Source organism: Piliocolobus tephrosceles, chromosome 6 (genome assembly GCF_002776525.5).
Source record: "Piliocolobus tephrosceles isolate RC106 chromosome 6, ASM277652v3, whole genome shotgun sequence".
NCBI lineage: Eukaryota > Metazoa > Chordata > Mammalia > Primates > Cercopithecidae > Piliocolobus > Piliocolobus tephrosceles.
Window position 1 is genome coordinate 153241227 of NC_045439.1, and position 22583 is coordinate 153263809.

Genomic DNA, 22583 nt, shown 5'->3' on the forward strand with positions numbered 1-22583 from the left:
GTTTGTTTGTTTTGTTTTCTTTTTTCTTCGGGGTTGAAAAAAACCAAATTCTCATTCACCGCACATGCCACTCCTCACTAACCACGAGAAACCCCATCCAACACCGTCCACCGGGTCCCGGCCTTGCCCTCCTAATCCCGCCAGCGGGGTGTCTTCTCTCTGCCGCCCGCTAGAGGGCGCGTACAGAGGAGGTCAAAGTTTTTGGCTCGCTAGCTCAGCCCCAACGCCTGCATGAACTTCCGGCTACACGCCATTCCGCTTCCCGGGGAACGTTTGGGCTGTAGTACGGGTTCCCTATGGGACTCTGAAGCCTGAGGATATCCGGCGCGCAACGTTTGTTCGGCGCAGAGTTAAGCGCCCCGGCCGTAACTTAGGGGAAGTGGACCAGGCTTGCCGCTGCCCAGGGCGGTCCTTTCGTTTCCACCGGAGTGGAGGGGAGAGTGCTGCCATGGCAGCCCCTGCACAGCCCAAGAAGATCGTGGCCCCTACGGTGTCCCAGATCAACGCGGAGTTCGTGACCCAGGTGAGCTGGGGCGAGTCTGGTGTATGTGTGAGTGGGTAAGGACGTCGTGGCCCCGAGGCCTGGTGGTGGGTTTTTTTTTGTTTTTTTGTTTTTTCCAGGACTAGAAGCACGGAGGAGGCATTCGTTTGTTAATTCATTCACACAAGTCTTTTTGCTGAGTATCAGCTCCGTGCCGGCCGCTATGCTGGGTGCTGGGCATACCGTGGTGGATGGGTTGCCCTGGCCTGAGGGGGTCATGGCCTAAGAAAGACAGATACATAGGCCGGGCGCGGTGGCTCAAGCCTGTAATCCCAGCACTTTGGGAGGCCGAGACGGGCGGATCACGAGGTCAGGAGATCGAGACCATTCTGGCTAACACGGTGAAACCCCGTCTCTACTAAAAAATACAAAAAAACTAGCCGGGCGAGGTGGCGGGCGCCTGTAGTCCCAGCTACTCGGATTCAGGAGACTTGCTTGAAGCAGGGAGGCAGAGGTTGCAGTGAGCCAAGATTGCGCCGGGATGCTGGACTGCGTCTTCAAGTAGGAGTAGGCTTTTTCCTGGTCCGTAGAGTGTTCTGAGTTTTTGAGCAGCGATGAGAAACTGACAAGACACCTCCAAATAGACCCATTTAAGAAGAGAGTGATTCTGTAGTTGGAGAGCGTTCATTTAGAATCAGTTTACTATCTTGCATTGTGAGCCACAGTTGGCTTTGGATAGGGAAACACAGTCCTGTGGTTGTCAGCATCATTCCTCATTCTTACTCTTTATTTGCGAATTGCCTAAGAGTGTAAGTAGTTCAGTGTAGAAGTTATCATGCCCACCTGCTTCTTTATTCTTTATTCCTTGTCTCAACAGATTTGCCAGGGCAGAAGCCCAGGGAGAAATTTTGAATCCTCCCTTAATCCCTACATTTCTACATTCTGAGTATCTTTGGAATCTATCTAGTGTTCTACATCTCTGGCACCCTAAGCCTGGTTGCCATTGTTTTCTGCCTGGACCAAGGTATCCTAATCTGTTATATTGTTCTTCTTCTTGCTCTCCTCTAGCCCATTCTTCATGTTGCTTTCCGAGTGATTTCATACAAGTGCAAATCTCATCATATCACTTGCCTTCTTAAAATCTCTCCCTTCCTTTCCTTCCTTTTTTTCTTTCAAGATAGGGTCTCACTATGTTGCCCGGCTCAAGTGATCCTTCCACCTCAGCCTCCCTTGTAGCTGGGACTATAGGGAACTACACTAAGACTGGCTGTCCTTAAAATCTTCAGCTGAGTGCGGTGGCTCATGCCTGTAATACCAGCACTTTGGGAGGCCGAGGCAGGTGGATCACCTGCGATCAGGAGTTCGAGACCAGCCTGACCAACTTGGAGAAACCCCATCTCTGCTAAAAATACAGAATTATCGAGGCATGGTGGCGCATGCCTGTAATCCCAGCTTCTCGGGAGACTGAGGCTGGAGAATTGCTTGAACCTGGAAGGCAGAGGTTGCAATGAGCCGAGATCCTCCCCGGAATAACTGGGGGTGAGGTGAAGATTTTCTATTGAGTTGGAGAGTGATTGGTAATTCGGGAAGGTGTTATTTATTTATTTATTTTTGAGATGGAGTCTTGCTCTGTTGCCCAGGCTGGAGTGCAGTGGCTTGGTGTTGGCTCACTGCAATCCCCGCCTCACCGGTTCAGGCGGGTCTCCTGCCTTGCCTTCCGAGTAGCTGAAATTACAGGTACACAACCACCATGCCCGGCTAATTTTTGTATTTTTACTAGAGATGGGGTTTTACCATGTTGGCAAGGCTGGTCTTGAACTCCTGACCTCAGGTGAGCCACCCGCCTCGGCCTCCCAGAGTGCTGGGATTACAGGTGTGAGCCACCACGCCTGGCCGGAAGGTGTCATTTAAGTAGGAAGTTACTGTAATATTTTTAGAGGCTATTCCTCAGGGCCAGTATCCTAACTGCTTGGGAGGCTCTTTAAGTGTGTTGCCTGTACAGTTCATCGCTGAGCTATGAAAGCAAAGAAAACAGGTCCCATCTCTTAAGTATTCCAATTAAGTGAGAAGGAAAGATGGATAAGCAATCAAATATTTATAATGTAGAAAGGTAAGATTATAAAGAGTTATATACAAAATGAAGATGAGAAAGCAATTGTCGCCATCAGGTAGTGTTGAGGACAGCCTCACAGAAGTAACATTTCAGATTTTGCTTCATTTGTCTGTCCATTTATCCATCAGACTTTGTGAGTGCCTCTGATATGCCAGATACTGCGGTCACCTTTTTATAAATATATTGAGTCTTTGTGCTTGACAGTTTTCTATTTTTAAAGAGATTATAATTGAGTTTTAAAACAAAACCCTATGAGTAAGACTATGCTGTTTCTTTAAATATGTAGAGAGAGTTATATCTTTGTTTAAATTTCACAGTTTACAGGTAAAGCCTAATCTGCTGAAATATGCCAACTCTTTTTTTTTTTTAATTTAATTTAATTTTTTTTTTTTTGAGACAGAATCTCGCTCTGTCGCCTGCCCAGGCTGGAGTGCAATGGTGCAATCTTGGCTCACTGCAACCTCCATCTCTTGCTTTCAAGCGATTCTTCTGCCTCAGCCTCCTGAGTAGCTGGGATTACAGGCGTGTGCCACCACGCCCAGCTAATTTTTGAATTTTTAGTAGAGACAGGGTTTCATTATGTTGGAGAGGCTGGTCCTGAACTCCAGACCTTGTGATCCACCCGCCTCGACCTCCCAAAGTGCTAGGATTACAGGCGTGAGCCACTGCGCCCGGCTAATATGCCAACTCTTATATTCTCTGTAATAACCAGCTGATAGACTACAATTTTTTTTTTTAAGGTTTTGTTATGGGTGTGAACTAATCATTTAAAGGCTCATTATTTTAGAAAGTATTCATGAAGATTTTGAATATCATTTGTAATACTTGCTCAACTATTAACTAACTGTAATATTGGGCAGATCACTTATTTTTTCTAGACCAGGGTTTCCTTATTGGTAGGCTGAAGATGTTTGGCTCTGTGGTTATTAACTGAGCTGTATTGTTTTCCTAGGGGTGGTTGGAGAGGATGTTTTTGTTTGTTTGTTTAAATCACAATGGCATGTTGTAGTGCAAAGCACTACTGGCATTTAGTGGTTTGGGGTCAAGGATGCCAACTGGCCTGCATGCCTGTATAGTCCCTTCAGTTTACTCTGTCCCCCAGTGCCCAGTAGGGCCTTGTTAAGAAACAGCTTATCACTAAATGATCTATCTTCCAGCTCTACAATGGCATGAATCTGTGACTTACTGTTTATACTATTTACTTTTGCAGTTAGCATGTAAATACTGGGCTCCCCACATTAAGAAGAAATCACCTTTTGATATAAAGGTAAGTATTTTGGGTTTGCAACATAATTCTTGAGAAGTTACACTCCTTTTAGAGGGTTATTTCAACAAAAGCTTTCCATAATTTTTAAAAAATTAAAAACAACCTAAGAATCTTCAAAAAAATGCAATTTTTTGCTTATCAAACTTAGCAATTATTTATGTTAGGAAATTTGGAAGACATAGAAACTACACATAAGAAAATAATCACGGCCGGGCGCGGTGGCTCAAGCCTGTAATCCCAGCACTTTGGGAGGCCGAGACGGGCGGATCACGAGGTCAGGAGATCGAGACCATCCTGGCTAACATGGTGAAACCCCGTCTCTATTAAAAAATACAAAAAACTAGCCGGGCGAGGTGGCGGGCGCCTGTAGTCCCAGCTACTTGGAGGCTGAGGCAGGAGAATGGCATACACCCGGGAGGTGGAGCTTGCAGTGAGCTGAGATGCGGCCACTGCACTCCAGCCCGGGCGACAGAGCGAGACTCTGTCTCAAAAAAAAAAAAAAAAAGAAAAAAGAAAATAATCACTACCCAGAGATAACCTCTCTTACCATTTTGTTGTATTTTGTTTAAACCTTAAAAAAAAAGTGTATGTGTATAATTTACTTAACTGTTTTTCTGTTTATAGATTCTTAGATTGTTTTTAATTTATCATTATTATAAATGATTCTTAGATTGTTTTTAATTTATCGTTATTATAAATGATCATGTAATAAATATCATTGTAAATATACAGAAATTTGTGTACAAGTTTTTGGTAGTTCATTTAGGATTAAATCTGTTGTGTTATCTTGTTTTTAGAGTGGTGAATGAAGTAAAGGTCTATAATAAAGATGGAAGAAGCAGGAGTTGTATAGTGTAATAACTAAAGTCCAGTAATATTCAATAAGGAAATTGAACTTATTCAATTGAATAAGTCCAACTGAAGCAATTGAGAACAAATAATACGACAAATTCCCAAATATAGGGTTAATTCTCATTGAAATAGGTTCTTAAAGAGAGGTCTAAGACCAGGTGTGGTGGCTCATGCCTGTAATCCTAGTGCTTTGGAAGGCTAAGGAGGGAAGATCACCTGAAGCCAGGAGTTTGAGACTAGACTGGACAGTAGTGAGATCTTGCCTCTACAAAATATTTAAAAAATTGACTTGGTGAGGTGACTCATACATGTAGTCTCAATTGCTGGAAGCTGAAATGGAAGGATGACTGACTGAGCCCAGGAGTTTGAGGCTGCAGTGCAGGCCACTGCACTCCAGCCTGGACAACAGAATGAGACCCTGTCTCTTAAAGAGAGTGAGGTCTTTATTTATTTATTTATTTTTGAGACGGAGTCTCACTCTGTCGCCTGGGCTGGAGTGCAGTGGCCAGATCTCAGCTCACTGCAACCTCTGCCTCCCGGGTTCCTGCCATTCTCCTGCCTCAGCCTCCGGAGTAGCTGGGACTACAGGCGCCCGCCACCTCGCCCGGCTGGTTTTTTGTATTTTTTTAGTAGAGACGGGGTTTCACCGTGTTAGCCAGGATGGTCTCGATCTCCTGACCTCGTGATCCGCCCGTCTCGGCCTCCCAAAGTGCTGGGATTACAGGCTTGAGCCACCGCGCCCGGCTGAGAGTGAGGTCTTTAAATGAAATAGATGTTGACATATTGTATGCCATTTAACAAGTAATGAAGACTCTTAAGCTCTGCCATTATAAATTTAATAGTGATGCTTTAGGCACTGTTGGTAAAACTGAAATTTTTACCCAAAATGTCTTTCTTTATTTGAACTTAAATTCTTACGAGTATATATTTGTTTTGCCAGTAATCTTTTTTTTTTTTGAGACGGAGTCTTGCTCTTTTCACCTAGTCTGAATGGCACGATCCTGGCTCACTGCAGCCTCTGGCTTCTGGGTTCAAGCGATTCTTCTGCCTCAGCCTTCTGAGTGGCTGGGATTACAGACGCACGCCACCATGCCCTGCTAATTTTTGTATTTTTAGTAGAGATGGGGTTTTGCCATGTTGGCCAGGCTGGTCTCAAACTCCTGACCTCAAGTGATCTGCCCGCCTTGGCCTCCCAAAGTGGTGGGATTACAGGCTTGAGCCACCATGCCTGGCCAACCAGTAATCTTTATTTTATTATTTAATTTGAAATTTGATGAAAACAATAGCAGAGAATTTCATCTAGATTAAACAAGACTTGTTTTCCTCATCACCTCCTTCCCTTTAGCACTTACAAACACTTATTTCACAAATATACTTGGAGCAGTTAAAAGATATTATAGGCTAGGCACCATGGCTCATGCCTGTAATCCCAGCACTTTGGGAGGCTGAGGCGGCAGATCACTTGACCTCAGGGGTTCAAGACCGACCTGGGCAACATGGTAAAATCCTGTTTCTACCAAAAATACACAAAATTAGCTGGTTATGGCAGTGTATGCATGTGGTCCCAGCTACTTAGGAGGCTGAGGTAGGAGGATACTGGAGCCTGGAAGGCAGAGGTTGCAATGAGCTTAATTGCACTGCTACACTCCAGCCTGCGTGGCAGAGTGAGATCCCATCTCAAAAAAAAAAAAAAAAGACATTATAGTTACCATACAATATTGTATTATACCATGTTAAAGCACTTCATAATTTTACAGTAGTTTTTTTTACTGTTATTTATGCTAGCACTACTACTGCTGCTATTGATAACTGTTACTGAGGGCTCACTGTGTGCCAGTATTTGTACTAATTGTTTATATGCCGTGTCTTATTTTATTTGCAATAACCCTGTGTGATAGTTTGTATTATTAGATCTGTTTTGTGGGTAAGGAAACTGAGCCTTAGAGAGGTCGGACACTTGCCCAAGAGTTCTAGCCATCAGTAGTGAAGGCAGATGTGTTGAACCAGGCTTCCAATTCCAGAGTCTGAGTTCTTTTTTTTTTTATTTTTTTATTTTTATTTTTATTTTGAGACAGAGTTTCGCCCTGTCGCCAGGCTGGATGGAGAGCAGTGGTGCGATCTTGGTTCACTGCAACCTCTGCCTTCCGGGTTCAAGTTGATTCTTCTGCCTCAGCCTCCCAAGTAGTTGTGACTGCAGGCGTGCGCCACCACGCCCAGCTAATATTTGTATTTTTAGTAGACACAGGGTTTCACCATGTTGACCAGGATGGTCTTGATCTCTTGACCTCGTGATCCTCCCTCTTTGGCCTCCTAAGTGCTGGGATTACAGGTGTGAGCTACTGTGCCTGGCCAGAGTCTGAATTCTTAGGTAGTACACCATTCTGCCCACCCTCACTCAAATGAATGGAAATTCTGAACCTTTATCATATTCATTTGGATAACAAGATGTAACAGAATTTGTGTCTGTTATGTCTTCACACTTTTAACTTATTTTCTCTGTGGGTTTTGAAGGCACACAGTTATGACTCTTAAATGGAGTTTGATAACATGTATATACTTTAAGTTTAAAAATATCCTGATCTTGTGAATTTTTATTGTCCCTAAAAATGTTTATAATCACATAATTTTAATGAATCTAGGGCTCTGTTTTATTATTTATTTTTTCTACTTTGCTTTCTGTTAATTTCACATCTTGAGAAATATAATAGGATTATTTTTAAAATCTCTTGTTATTTCAATAGCAGTAATATTTAATGGCTTTCCTAAACCAACTTATTTTATATAATCTCACTCATTAAAAACTGTCAATTTAGGGTTGAAAAAAGTTGTTGAGATACTACATTTTTATATTTTTGTTAACAGGTTATTGAAGATATATATGAAAAAGAGATTGTCAAATCAAGGTAGGAATGAGTTTAAATTTTATGCAATGTGATTGGGGTAGACCAAGTTGGATCTTGGCTGAATTTCTATGTGGTCATAACTTGAACCTTTTTTTCTGTTTCAAAATGGTCATCAGGGAAATGGTGACTAGAAAAACTTTAGTTGCTGAAGAGTCATAAATTATTTTTTGCCTAATAACTTTTGGCTCAGATTAGAGGTATCAAATCCCATAGTGTTTATTTGGATTTAGATGGAATTTGAGAAAAAGTAAACATGAAGGTTTTATTTCAGTTCAACTAGTATTAATTTTCTTATTTCTGATTCACCTTTTAAAAATATTCTTAAAAAGTTATGAAAGTAAGACAATATTAAATTTACAATAATGCAGCATATGTATGTAATGTATAAAATGTATAATAATAAACACAAGTGATAAAAATTATTTTTGAGCAATATACTGTAAGGGGTGAGTTTCAATAAATCATCTTTTCTGCCCCCAATCCCTGGTTCATGTATATGATTCATATACATCTGTTCTATTCCCCACCCCTTCATGTTTTTTCAAACATAAAAGGGTTTGTACTCTACATGCCATTTTTTCATTATGCTTCTTTTAAAAAATTTAGCAATGTGTCTTAGGCATCTTTTTATATATGCACCTGCAGACATGTATGCCCAGTGAGTATTTTAAAAAGATATTTGACTAAATGAGTCAAAGGCCATCTTCAGGATTTTGTCCTTTATTTGGAAAACAGTAGGAATTAAGAAGAGTTGTAAGCACAGTGGTATTTGAAAAAGAGAATTTTTTTTTTTTCTACTTTTTTTGAGACAGGGTTTCACCATGTTGGCCAGGCTGGTCTCAAACTCCTGGCCCCAAGTGATCCACCCGCCTCAGCCTCCCAAAGTGCTGTGCTGGGATTACAGGCATTAGCCACTGCACCCAGCAAGAATTTGGATTTGGAGGGAGCAAGAGGCAGGGAATTAGTTAGGTGAGCATCGTAGTTGTCAGCTTCAAGATGTCATAGATTTGACTTGCGTGGAAAGTTGGGAGAGGAATTGTCCATTTGAGAAAGATAGAAGTGGAAAGACTTGATGTTTGGATGTGGCAGATGTGGGAAAAGGAGGAATCAAAGAAGACCCTAAAATTTTTTGCTTAAGTTGCTCAGTGATTAGTGATGCTGTTACTGACTTTTGCCACGTTGTTGGGGATAGGATTGGGTGTAGATCATTATTTCACTTTTGGATATCTGGAATTCTAGCTACATAAGAGCCGTGAAGATGGAGATATGGAATAAGCAGTTGGGTATCCAGGTGTATAGCTCAAAAGAGATTGGGTTGGCTGGGTATGGTGGCTCATGCGTGTAATCCCAGCACCTTGGGAGGCCGAGGTGGGTGGATTGCTCGAGCCCAGTAAGTAGTTCAGGACCAGCTTGAGCAACATGGCAAAACCCTGTGTCTAGAAAAAACACAAAAAGTTAACTGGACATGGTGGCGTATGGCTGTAGCTCAGTTACTCAAGAGGATGAGGTGGGAGGGTCACCTGAGCCCAGGAGGTTAAGGGTGCAGTGAGCCACAATCGTACCACTGCACTCCAGCCTGGGCGACAGAGTGAAACCCTGTCTCAAGACAAACAACAAAAAGAGACTGAGTTGAGCCTACTTTGTATTAGCCACCATTTCGATGCTAACAGTACAACAGAAAACGGGAGATAGAGTCCCTGCTCTCCTGGAGGTTACATTCTCGTGGGTCACACAGACAGATATATGTGTCTATATATCTATATATAATGTAATGTCAGGAGATAGTAAGTGCTATGAATTAAAGTGTGGTTAGAGGATAATGACAAGGGCTGATATTTCAGAATAGTTAGTCAAATTCTTGCTTAAGGTAGGACGTTTGAGCAGATTTGTAACATATGGCCCGTTGGTCTGAAGGTGAGTATGAATGAAATTTCTTGAGAAAACTAAAGACAAGTGGGTGAATTTATTCTAGTATCATTTTTTTCTTCTATATTAAGGTTATACTAATTTTGAAAATTATTTTGAATCTTCAGAATAGGTTTTCACTCCAGTGGAAAGTGATTGTTTATTTTTTCATTTAAACCCTTACTATTAATATTTCTTCTTCAGAGGTGATTTTTTATAACAACCAAAAGCTGCTAATGATTTTTAAGCTGTATACATTTGGCTACTTTTTGTGTGTGTATGTGTGACAGGGTTGCTCTCTTTCACCCAGGTTTGAGTGCAGTGGTGTGATCTCAGCTCATTGCAACCTCTGCCTCCTGGGCTCAAGCGATCCCCCAACCTTAGCCTCCCGAGTAGCTGGGACCACAGGTGCAAACCACCATGCCCAGCTAATTCTTTTTGTATTTTTGGTAGAAACAGGGTTTCACCATGTTGCCCAGGCTGGTCTCACTCCTGAGCTCAAGCAGTCTGCCCGCCTTGACCTCCCAAAGTGCTGGGATTATAGGAATTAGCCACCATACACAGCCCCTATGTTATTCTTAGTTCTGAAAGAAGTGGCTGTCTTTGGCATGGCTAAGATTTATTGTGGTACTTTTAACAGTCATTTTCTTATCTTGTACACGTTTAGTATTATTATTATTATTATTGTTTAATGTTTTTTTGAGACGGAGTTTCGATCTTGTTGCCCAGGCTGGAGTGCAATGGCGCAATCTCAGCTCACTGCAACCTCCGCCTCCTGGGTTCAAGTGATTCTCCTGCTTCAGCCTCTCGAGTAGCAGGGATTACAGGCATGCTCTACCACACCCGGCTAATTTTATATTTTTAGTAGAGATGGGGTTTCTCCACGTTCGTCAGGCCGGTCTTGAACTCCCGACTTCAGGTGATCCGCCTGCCTCGACCTCCCAAAGTGCTGGGATTACAGGCATGAGCTACCGTACCCGGCCCACATTTTTTATTTCTAAGTGTACTTCTGTAATACATAGACTGTAGTATGTATTTAAAAATTTAACATGGTAAAACCCCGTCTCTACTAAAAATATAAAAATCAGCTGGGTATGGTGGCATGCACCTGTAATCCCAGCTACTCGGGAGGCTGAGGCAGAAGAATTTCTTGAACCCGGGAGGCGGAGGTTGCGGTGAGCTGAAATTGTGCCACTGCACTGCAGCCTGGGTGACAGAGCGAGACTGTCTCAAAAAAGAAAAGAGAAAATTAAGTGACCAGTTGTTTAGGCTAGATCCTGAGGAAATTATTTTGCTGTGCTATGTGCTCATGGCATTTTCAGTACTGGGGGAATGGCTTGATGTAACAGCCATATTACTGTATGTTACATTACACAGTTGATTCGTTTTTGCTGTTCTTGCCATTATCAGATTTGGCAGGCTTAATAATGAATTCTTAATCCAAGTTTGATTTTTAAAATATTTTAAAAATAATAGTTAATTTTGCTTACTATGTGCCAGATTCTACTCTAAGCACCTTGCATTCTGCTATAAGCATCTAGCTCGTTTATTCCCCCAACAACCCTATAACACTATTATTATTCTCATTTTATGGATAAGGAAACTGAAGTAGATAGGTTAAATAACTTGCCCAAGATGCTTCCCAGTAGAGGCACACCAGGTATTGAATCCTCGTTCCCTGGTTCTTTTTTTTTTTTTCTGCCCTGTTCTTTTATTTTTTTGAGATGGAGTTTCACCCTTGTTGCCCAGGCTGGAGTGCAGTGATGCAATCTCGACTCACTGCAATCTCTGCCTCCTGGGTTCAAGCAATTCTCCTGGCTCGGACTCCTGAGTAGCTGGGATTACAGGCATGTGCCACCGTGCCCTGCTAATTTTTTGTATTTTAGTAGAGACAGGGTTTCACCATGTTGGCCAGGCTAGTCTCGAACTCCTGACCTCAGGTGATCCGCCCGCCTCAGCCTCCCAAAGTGCTGGCATTATAGGTGTGAGCCACCGTGCCTGGCCTTGAATACTCTGTTCTTAACTAAGAGTCCTTTGCCTTCTAGAAACCTCTTAACTAGTACACTTTGGTGTGATGTGTAATCCTGTTATGAATCAACTAAGTGGTTTTTATGCTCTCAAAAAGGGTGATTTACAGAGTAATTTACTTTTGCGAAAGTGTTTATTTTTATTTGAAATGTATGGACTCTTTTATTATGAAATGTAACACAGAAAAGAGTGTAAAACAAATGTGTAGACTTACGAATTATAGTAATAACTCATAACCACCACCTAGGCCGAAAAACTCCACGAACATTGTCAGTGTTGCAGAAGCTCTCTGCTTGTTCCTTTTTTTTTTTTTTTTTTTGAGACGGAGTCTCGCTCTGTTCCCCAGGCTGGAGTGCAGTGGCTGGATCTCAGCTCACTGCAAGCTCCGCCTCCCAGGTTTACGCCATTCTCCTGCCTCAGCCTCCCGAGTAGCTGGGACTACAGGCGCCCACCACCTCGCCTGGCTAGTTTTTTGTATTTTTTAGTAGAGACGGGGTTTCACCGTGTTAGCCAGGATGGTCTCGATCTCCTGACCTCGTGATCCGCCCGTCTCGGCCTCCCAAAGTGCTGGGATTACAGGCTTGAGCCACCGCGCCCGGCCCCTTTTTTTTAATCATTGTAATATGTAAGTATGCAAACAAGAACACTATAATTTTGGTTCTTTTTCAACTTTAAATAAATAAATAGAATCACACACTCTGTATTCTTTTGTGGCTAGCTTCTTTTTTTTTTTGAGATGGAGTTTTGCTCTTGCTGTCCAGGCTGGTGCACAGTGGTGTGATCTCTGCTCACTGCAACCTCCGCCTCCCGGCTTCAAACAATTCTCCTGCCTCAGCCTCCCGAGTAGTTGGGATTACAGGTGCCCACCACCATGCCTAGCTAATTTTTTGTATTTTTAGTAGAGATGGGGTTGCACCATATTGGTCAGGCTAGTCTTGAACTCCTGACCTCAGGTAATCTGCATGCTCGGCCTCCCAAAGTGCTGGGATTACAGACATGAGCCACTGTGCCTGGTGTGGCTGGCTTCTTTTGTTCACTGTTATTATTTATTGTTTTAATCATCTACTTTAATAGATCTAGAAGTAACTAGCTCAGAAGTTAATAATGTCAAGGCCTTTGTCAGTCTTGTCAAAAGGTTTTATTGATTTTTTCCGTATGATTGTGGTGGAGATGCCACAGCTCCAGACCTCATGTTTCACACAGTCATGTCCCAGAAGAGGAAGTTGTTGGATAGGTGGGAATGTAGTAGAAAAGAACTCTCATTTGTGCGGCCCCTTCTCTTTTTTCTTCTCATATTTAATCATATTTAATGATACAGTAATAGACCCAGTTTGTCATACATAAATTATTCAGCTTTGGAAGGATTTAATGAAATGCACGTTAAGTCCTTGGCACAGTGTCAGGCATAATGCATGCTCTCAGTAAATACTGGTAACTTAAAAAAAAAGTCCAAAAATCCTTCAAATTATTTATATTTGTGGTTATTGTTTGTAACTTTTCATACTTATATTTATTTATTTATTTATTTATTGAGACGAAGTCTCGCTTTGTCGCCCAGGTTGGAGTGCAGTGGCAGGATCTCAGCTCACTGCAAGCTCCGCCTCCCGGGTTTACGCCATTCTCCTGCCTCAGCCTCCCGAGTAGCTGGGACTACAGGCGCCTGCCACCTCGCCTGGCTAGTTTTTTGTATTTTTTAGTAGAGACGGGGTTTCACCGTGTTAGCCAGGTTGGTCTCGATCTCCTGACCTCGTGATCCGCCCGTCTCGGCCTCCCAAAGTGCTGGGATTACAGGCTTGAGCCACTGCGCCCAGCCCTATTTATGTTTTTGAGATGGAGTCTCACTCTGTCACCCAGGCTGGAGTGCAGTAGCACGATCTCAGCCCACTGCAACCTCCGCCTCCCGGGTTCAAGCAATTCTCCTGCCTCAGCCTCCTGAGTAGCTGGAACTATGGGCACATGCTGCCACACCTGGCTAATTTTTTGTATTTTAGTAGAGACGGTGTTCTACCGTGTTGCCCATGCTGGTCTCGAATCCCAGAGCTCAGGTAATCCACCCTCCTTGGCCTCCCAAAGTGTTAGGATTGCAGGCATTAGCCACCGTGCCCAGCCTTCCATACTTATCTTTAAAATTCTTCTGACGTGGTGTCTAGTTCATGGACCTGTTTTTATATAAGTACACTTTCAGTTAAGCTGTTCACTTTATCTGTCTCAGAGAGTTCATTGGCAAAAGTATAAAACTCCAAATTTAATGAATACCACTGAGATTGCTAGAAGAGGAATCGAATGTTTTTCAGACTGCTTTTGCTTTATTTTGACACATCAAGACTTATTTTTCAAGGCCAGGCATGGTGGCTCATGCCTGTAATCCCAGCACTTCGGGAGGCCGAGGTGGGAGGATTACTTGAGCTCAGGAGTTTGAAACCAGTCTGGGCAACATAGTGAGACCTCATCTCTACTAAAAATCAAAAAAATTAGCTGGACGGGGTAGCACGTGCCTGTAGTCCCAGCTATTTGAGATGCTGAGGTGGCAGGATGGCTTGAGCCTGGGAGATTGAGACTACAGTGAGCTGTGTTTGTGCCACTGTACTCTAGCCTGGGCAATAGAGCAAGCTCTGCCTCCGGAAAAAAAAAAAAAGACTTATTTTTCACTTCTGTAGTTATAAAGGAAAGTTGGCTGCTCTACCATTTTTATACATGAGGAAACTGAATTGCAGAATGTTTAAAAGACATCAGGTGTGGTAGCTCACGCCTGTAATCCTAGCATTTTTGGAGACTGAGGTGGGTGGATCACCTGAGCTCAGGAGTTCCAGATCAGCCTGGACAACATGGGGAAACCCCTATCTCTACTACAAATACAAAACATTTGCCAGGTGTAGTGGCACGTGACTGTAATCCCAGCTACTCGGGAGACTGAGGCACAAGAACTGCTTGAGCCTGGGAGGCGGAGGTTGCAGTGTACCAAGATCGCACCATTGCACTCCAGGGTGGGCGATAGAGCAAAAGACTCTGTCTCAATAAAAAAGAAAAAAATGGAAAAAGAATGTTTAAAAGACATTGTCAAAGTAACACTGAGTCATTACTAGAACACTGGTATTCTATCTCATGAGCCAGGATTTTCTCTTTTTTATCATGAGGTCCTGTTTGTGACTGAAGAAATTAAATGTAGAGTTTTGTGTATAGTGGACAGTGAGTGAATTCTGTTGTCTAACATATAGTTAATTCAAGTGAAATGTCTGCAGTTGGAGATCTAGAGTGTGTCACTCAAGATGGCCTACCTATCCACTCAGCATCTTGGCTGGCTGTAGAAGCCAGTACTTAGGCAGTATTCTGTCTTAGTGCTTTTGCATAGTAAAAACCTTCATTTCATTCTCACTAAAGTTTTGTGACATTGTATGCTCAGTGAAACTAGATAAGAGATCAGAAATCGGTAGAATAGGATTTTGACAGGATAATGGTTTCCTGGGGCATTATAAATTCATAATACATGGACACTAAATTTTCAAAGCTGGAAACTGATATCTAGTGACAGTGTTCTGATCTATTTCCAATATTATGAAATGATAAAACTAAATTAGCGGCCATTTGTATCTGCATCGGGACAACATAAGTATATTTTGGACAAACATGACTATATCATTGTTCATTCATATAAAACAAAGTAATTCTATTTAAAAAAGACAGTATATTAAAGACAAATATTTGATATTTTTTCCACAATATTTTAGTATTTTAAGCTCACTGTCAACACTAAGAAGCAAGTGAAACATCTGATTTTCACATTTGCAGTAAACATATGTGTCCTGTGTGCTTTTAGGAAGGCATGACTCTTTAGCAAAATGTTTCCATTTGAGTATTAAATGAAAACATGTTGGTCAGTGCTTAAGAAGTTGAACTGATGTAGGAAGTTGTGATCTGATATTATGAATTTTGATAGGTGAGTTGATATGAAAACACAACATCCCTAAATGCATTTGGGTTAATAATTCCTAAATGTTTGTATTCTCTGTTTTAAACATTTTATTTACTTTTATGTTTTCAGGTTTGCTATTAGAAAGATAATGCTTTTGGAATTTAGGTAAGTCATAAGGCATTCCATTGATGAAAAAGATAACAATGTGATTTCAGTTTTAGCTAAATTTTCTGTGTATTTCTGTGAGTGACTAAGAAAATCTAAATCTGTGAAGATACATATTTCTGTGATTGGCTTATTTTTGAATATGTGTATAATAGCCTTTGTTTTCAAAGATGATGGCCCATTGTCAGAATAACTTGTATTTTGATTTTTTTCTTACTTGTTAAGGTAGCATGTGGTGAATAATTTCTGAACTCAAACTTGGTTTCTCTAGTGATCAGTGGAAATAGAGTGTGTTCTATAGCTGCTTTTTTTCCCTGCCAAGCTAAAATGTTATCATCAAGGTAGCATTGTTCCAGTCTAGCTACTAGTAATATAAATATTTCAGACAAAAGATAATGTATGAATTTTAGATTGCAAAAGTAGATTAGATTATGTTACAACCAGGTCTAGCCAGTATGCTGAAAGTAAAAGCCAGGATTGTTGTTGATGATAGTTACATTTACCATTTCTCAAACAGAACACCTGTTTTGTGCTCACCACAGTGTTAAGCATTTTACATACAGAGTACTCACAACAATCCTGTGAAGTAAGTACTATCCTCAGCATTTACTGGAAACAGAAGCTGAGATCAGAGAGGTTAAATACTTTACTCTAAGTAATTGGCAGAGCTGGGATACCAATGTCTGATGCCACATCTCATGGTTTTCCACTTCTCTACACTTCCTTGACATCTGGTTTACATCAGAGGTCAGGGCCTCTGTGTTAATAATTGTTACTCCTGCATCCACAGATTTGATCCTCACAAAAAAATGACATGAAGGAGATGGTCTTATCATTTTTATAGAGGGAAACTGAAATTTATTATGAATTAACTAGTAAGTTGAGTGCCACCTGTATCCTAAGGACTGTATTATTATTAAATGATCTTATTTAATCCTCACAACAACACCAGTAAGATCTTCCTTATTTTATAGGGGAGGAAACTGAGGCTAGAAACTGGACCTATCTGGCCCTGAGATAAATATGCTCTTTCCATCGTATCGTGCCTCCTTTCAACAAGACAGATTAAAATCAAGAGGCTACCAATATGCAATTAGGATTAATCAGAATTCTAGAGTCCAGAAACTAAGAGAATTGCAGGAATTGAAGGAGAAAGCAACAAAACAGATTGAAAGCATCAATGACAGTGAAACTTTTTTTCTTTTTTTGAGACAGAGTCTTGCTCTGTTGCCAGGCTGGAGTGCAGTGGTATGATCTCGGCTCACTGCAACCTTCACTTCCCGGGTAGAAGTGATTCTCCTGCCTCAGCCTCCCGAGTAGCTGGGATTACAGGTGTGCACCACCACGCCTGGCTAATTTTTGTTTTTTTTGTTTTTTTTGTTTTTTTTGAGACGGAGTCTTGCTGTGTCTCCTGGGCTGGAAGTACAGTGGCCGGATCTCAGCTCACTGCAAGCTCTGCCTCCCGGGTTCACGCCATTCTCCTGCCTCAGCCTCCGGAGTAGCTGGGACTACAGGCGCCCGCCACCTCGCCCGGCTAGTTTTTTGTATTTTTAGTAGAGACGGGGTTTCACCTGTTAGCCAGGATGGTCTCGATCTCCTGACCTCATGATCCGCCCGTCTCGGCCTCCCAAAGTGCTGGGATTACAGGCTTGAGCCACCGCGCCCGGCTAATTTTTGTATTTTTAGTAGAGACGGGGTTTCACCATGTTGGCCAGGATGATCTCGATTTCTTGACCTCGTGATTGCCCACCTCGGCTTTCCAAAGTGCTAGGATTATAGGCGTGAGCCACCGTGCCTGGCTATGCTGCTGCTTTTAGGGAAAAACAGTAAGATAGGGAAAGCTAAGTTACCCTTTTTTCTCCATGGCCATCAAAGTCCTTTGGCTTAGTTTCTCTTGCTAACGAGGCTCTGATTTCTCCCCTGTAGCAGCAGCAGCAAAACTGACAGTGAAAAATTTTTAATAGCTAAAAAAGTCGGTTGTTACCTTTCAGGAACTTTTATTTAATTTTATGTGACAATATCATTTTCCCTGGGCCAACTTCCAAACATAACTAGTCTGAGGTTGTTGTGGAGAGTAATTGATGGTTTCTTGCTAAAGTGGAAAGTAAGATGGCATGGAGAAGGTAGCTGGATATAAGAAAGCGAACCGAGAAAAGGGTTTTTGTGGATGAAAATCATTAGAGGAAGGCATCAGTTAGCAAAGTAAATAACATGTTAGATGCAGCTAAAGAAGGAATTAGTGAACTAGAAAATAGATCTGAGGGAATTAACTAGAAAATAGCAAAGAGGCCAGGCGCGGTGGCTCAAGCCTGTAATCCCAGCACTTTGGGAGGCCGAGACGGGTGGATCACGAGGTCAGGAGTTCGAGACCATCCTGGCTAACACGGTGAAACCCCGTCTCTACTAAAAATACAAAAAAAAACTAGCCGGGCGAGGTGGCGGGCGCCTGTAGTCCCAGCAACTCAGGAGGCTGAGGCAGGAGAATGGCGTGAACCCGGGAGGCGGAGCTTGCAGTGAGCTGAGATCTGGCCACTGCACTCCAGCCTGGGCAACAGAGCGAGACTCCGTCTCAAAAAAAAAAAAAAAGAAAAAAAAATAGCAAAGAGAAGTAAAAATGAAAAATGTGAAATATGAAAGGAAAATAAGATACGTGGAGGCTAGAATGAGAAGGCTTAGTAAGTTTCAGAAGTCTTTTTTCTTTTTTCTTTTTTTTTTTTTAGTTTTAGAGATGGGGACTCACCCTGTTGCCCAGGTTGGAGTACAGTGGCACAATCATGGCTCACTGCAACCTCAACCCCCTAAGCTCAAGCAATCCTACGTCAGCCTCCTGAGTAGTTGGGACCATAGGTGTACACCGTCACACCTGGCTATTGGTTTTTTTTTTCTTTTTTTGTAGAAACAAGGTCTCACTATGTTGCCCAGGCTGGTCTCAAACTCTTGGGCTCAAGCATTCTGCCCACTTTGGCCTCCCAAAGTGCTGGGATTACAGGTGTCAGCCACCACGCCTGGCCTCATTTTGTTTTCGAACTGATATTTATCAGGTATTTTTGGGTTTTCCTTTTTTTTATTTTTTGAGACGGAGTCTCGCTCTGTTGCCAGGCTGTAGTACAGTGGCGTGATCTTAGCTTACTGCAGTTTCTGCCTCCTGGGTTCAGGTGATTCTCCTGCCTCAGCCTCCCGAGTAGCTGGGACTACAGGCACACGCCACCATGCCCAGCTAATTTTTGTATTTTTAGTAGAGACGGGGGTTCACCATGTTGGCCAGGATGGTCTGGATCTCTTGACTTCATGATCCGCCTGCCTCGGCCTCCCCAAGTGCTTGGATTGTAGGCGTGAGCCACTGTGCTCGGTCAACTTTTACTTTAAGAAGAGCCTTAAAGGCCAAGTGCAGTGGCTCATGCCTGTAATTCCAGCACTTTGGGAGGCTGAGGCAGGTGGGTCACCTGAGGTTGAGAGTTCAAGACTAGCCTGACCAACATGGAGAATCCCTGTCTCTACTAAAAATACAAAAAATTAGCCAGGCATGGTGGTGCATGCCTGTAATGCCAGCTACTCAGGAGGCAGAACCAGGAGAATCTCTTGAACCTGGGAGGTGGAGGTTGCGGTGAGCCTAGATCATGACATTGCACTCCAGTCTGGGCATCAAGAGCAAAACTCCATCTCAAAAAAAAATAAATAAATAAAAGCGCCTTAAGTAAGGGAATATCCAGTGGTTTGGTGGTGATAATTATGTATGTTGGCAACGTTTGATACCTTTGTATTTGAATGTGTAAGACTGTCATTCTCCAAAGCTGTGTTTTCTATATATAAATTTGTAGCTGGTAGCAGTGACCTAGACAACAGGTAAATTTGTGAAGGGTTCCAAGTTTTTTTTTTTTTTTTTTTTTTGTTTTTGAAGACAGGGTCTAGCTCTGTTGGCCAGGCTGGAGTGTAGTGGTGCAATCTCAGCTTACTGCATCCTCTTCTTCCCGGGTTCAAGCGATTCTCCTGCCTCAGCCCCCTGAGTAGCTGGGATTACAGGCCTATGCCACCACACCCAGCTAATTTTTGTATTTTTAATAGAGATGGGGTTTCACCATATCACAATTCCTGACCTCAAGTGATCCATCTGCCTCGGCCTCCCAAAGTGCTGGGATTTCAGGCATGAGCTACCACACCCAGCCAAGGATTCTAAGTTATAAATAGAGATTTCCAAAATATTTTCAGAAAGTTGTAAATAATTATGCTTTTCTGGGTGAGTTATACATTACAGTGAGTGGTGGTAACTAATGAAGTATTCTGTGCTTTTTACTCTTTATAGCCAGTATCTTGAAAATTATCTCTGGATGAATTATTCTCCTGAGGTATCCAGCAAGGCCTATTTAATGTCAATTTGCTGTATGGTGAATGAGAAGTTCAGAGAAAACGTGCCTGCATGGGAGGTAACTGGTTTAAATTACTTCATAGCTTTCATACCAACCCACTTAAGCCATTACAAAGTGGCAGAACTTTTGCTGATAGTGGTACTTATAGAGCAGAATTTTACCTAGTATTAAAGCAAATATTGAGAAAAAGAATGGGTATGTGAAAGATACATTTTCTTTTGGTTTCAACACTTTCTTCAAACGATTTAATAATTTACTATGAATTGAAAATTTATGAATGTGAGTTATTTTTCTGCTTTGTGTTTGAAACAAAGAATGGTATATGTTATAACAACTTACATCAGGAGCTGGCAAAATGGAAATTATATTAATAAGTACAAATAGGCTGAGTGCTGTCACTCATGCCTGTAATCCTGCACTTTGGAAGGCTGAGGTGGGAGGATTGCTTGAGGCCAGGAGTTCAAGACCAGCCTGGGCAACAAAGCAAAAACCTGTGTCTTTAAAAAAAAAAATTAGCCAGGCATGGTGGCGTGAGTCTGTAGTCCCAGCTACTTGGGAGACTGAGGCAAGAGGACCGCTTGAGCCTAGGAGTTCGAGGCTGCAATCAACTATGATTGCACCACAACACTCCAGCCGGGTAACAGAGCGAGACCCTGTCTCTAAGAAGAGGAAAAAGTGCAAGTATATAATGTTCAAATGAGATACTTCTCAGTGTCTTTTTTCACAAGAGGAAGTATATATTTGTAGTTTTACATGAATAAAAAAAAGTTACCAAAGTCAAGACAGATGCTTATGTTACAATTTCAACTTTTTTTTTTTTTTTTTTTGAGACTGAATTTCGCTCTTGTCATCCAGCCTGGAGTGCAAATGGCGTGATCTCAGCTCACTGCAACCTCTGCCTCCCAGGTTCCAGCAATTCTCCTGCCCAAGCCTCCCGAGAAGCTGGGATTACAGGTGCCCGCCACCATGCCCAGCTAATTTTTGTGTTTTTAGTTGAGATGGGGTTTCACCATGTTGGCCAGGCTGGTGTCGAACTCCTGACCTCAGGTGATCCACCCGCCTTGTGCAGGGATTACAGCCATCAGTAACCGTGCCCTGCCTGTTCTTTTTGTCCTTGGTTTGGGATCTATTTTTCCTTTTAGAAATTTCTAATGCACTGATGTTTCCTTTTTGTGCTGGTGCAACAGAAGCTTGATAAGTAGAGATCCAAAACCTTTGTTTTCTTTGCCCACCATATAATGGTCACTTCATCAAGAGTTTCTTCTCTTCCAGTCAGACTTTTTTAAATGAAAAAAAAAAAAGAAATGGATGCCTGTCATCTGTTTTGAGTAAATGGTCTCTGAAGTGAGAAGGTGATAGAGTCTTTAAGATAAAGCCGTGGATACTTCTCTCAAATATTCATTAAATGACTACCATCTCAGGGCACATTAGAGCTCAAAATAAACTATGGGTTTATGTCGATATCAAGAGAGCCTCGGGATTTCTTGAAGTTGCTTCAAGCTATTATAGAAAGGAAGAAGGAAAATTTTTTGAGCCAGGGAATAACCTGGTCAATTTGCCTGTTATAAAGATCAATCACTTTGGTGATTTGGCCTTGAAATAGAGAAATAATAGTACAGATTTAGAGAATATACAGAGATTTAGAAGGTAGAATTGATTGAATTTGATAATCAGTTGAAGTAGCATTAGGAAAGGGTGTTATTTTCAATAACCTTCCAGGCTTGGGCAAATGAATATAATAGATGTTGGTACCATTTACCAAGATAGGTAATAGAGACTGAGAAATAATTTGGAGGATACAAAACTGTTGAGTTGAATTTGGACATACTCAGTTTAAATTGCCTTTGGAATATCTAGATTTAAGTCATCTAGTAGACAGAGGACTCTAAGGTTTGAGAACTCAGAAGGGAAATCTGGACTGCAGATGTATATTTGGAATCATTGGTATTTAGTGGTTGAAGTAATAGGGGGAGAAGAATGAGGCTAGAACCCTAGGAATGTTGCTGTTTGGATAACAGACAAAAGAAAAAGAGCCTTCAATATGGTGAAAAGGAGTTGAGGCTTCATAACGGTCCATAGGACTTGACAGCCGTACAGCTTCAGGAGAGCTTGTCTTAGAGAAGTGAATGAAAACAACTAGCGTAGACCACACGCTTGGAGCGCTTGTCTGCGGCAGTAACTAGAAACAGAGGTAGGTCAAAGAGGCTTGAATATATTTACATTATATATAACTTAAGAGTAAAGAGCTAATATAAAGCAGGAGGGGCTGTCCTTGAGATTAATTACAATGTGAAAACTACAATTTTTGCTAAAGATGTAGTTTCTTTTGTTTAAATCAGAGAAATTAAAACACTTCAGATCCATAATAAGAAAACAAAGCCTAAGCCAAATACAGGCATAATCCACAGAGGAAAAACTAAAGAAATTAAAGCCATTATTTTATGAGCTAAAAGTTTCTGCAACTCTCTCATAGTCCTGTCAGAAACCTGTATTTGACTTGCCATTAATTATAAGTAAGCACGTGATGCTTATTTTATAGATATACAAATAACTCTTTTGTAATTATTTGATTTTTTAAATAGACTGCTAAAAAGC

At 41.8% G+C, this 22583-nt stretch overlaps 1 protein-coding gene across 2 annotated transcripts in view; it reads left to right on the top strand.

Annotated features, from left to right (window-relative positions):
• Positions 1 to 222: 222 nt before the first annotated feature.
• AQR (aquarius intron-binding spliceosomal factor) overlaps positions 223 to 22583 on the top strand; it is a 136459-nt gene continuing 114098 nt past the window's right edge. Inside the window, exons 1-5 of one of the 2 annotated variants that reach the window (XM_026456343.2) lie at positions 223 to 523; positions 3805 to 3861; positions 7576 to 7616; positions 15589 to 15624; positions 19925 to 20045. In XM_026456343.2, the coding sequence (XP_026312128.1) occupies positions 449 to 523; positions 3805 to 3861; positions 7576 to 7616; positions 15589 to 15624; positions 19925 to 20045 (330 nt within the window). In that variant the 5' untranslated portion in view covers positions 223 to 448. Of the gene's footprint in view, positions 524 to 1487; positions 1506 to 3804; positions 3862 to 7575; positions 7617 to 15588; positions 15625 to 19924; positions 20046 to 22583 lie in introns of those variants that run through there. The other variant, XM_026456344.1, reaches the window with a different exon arrangement.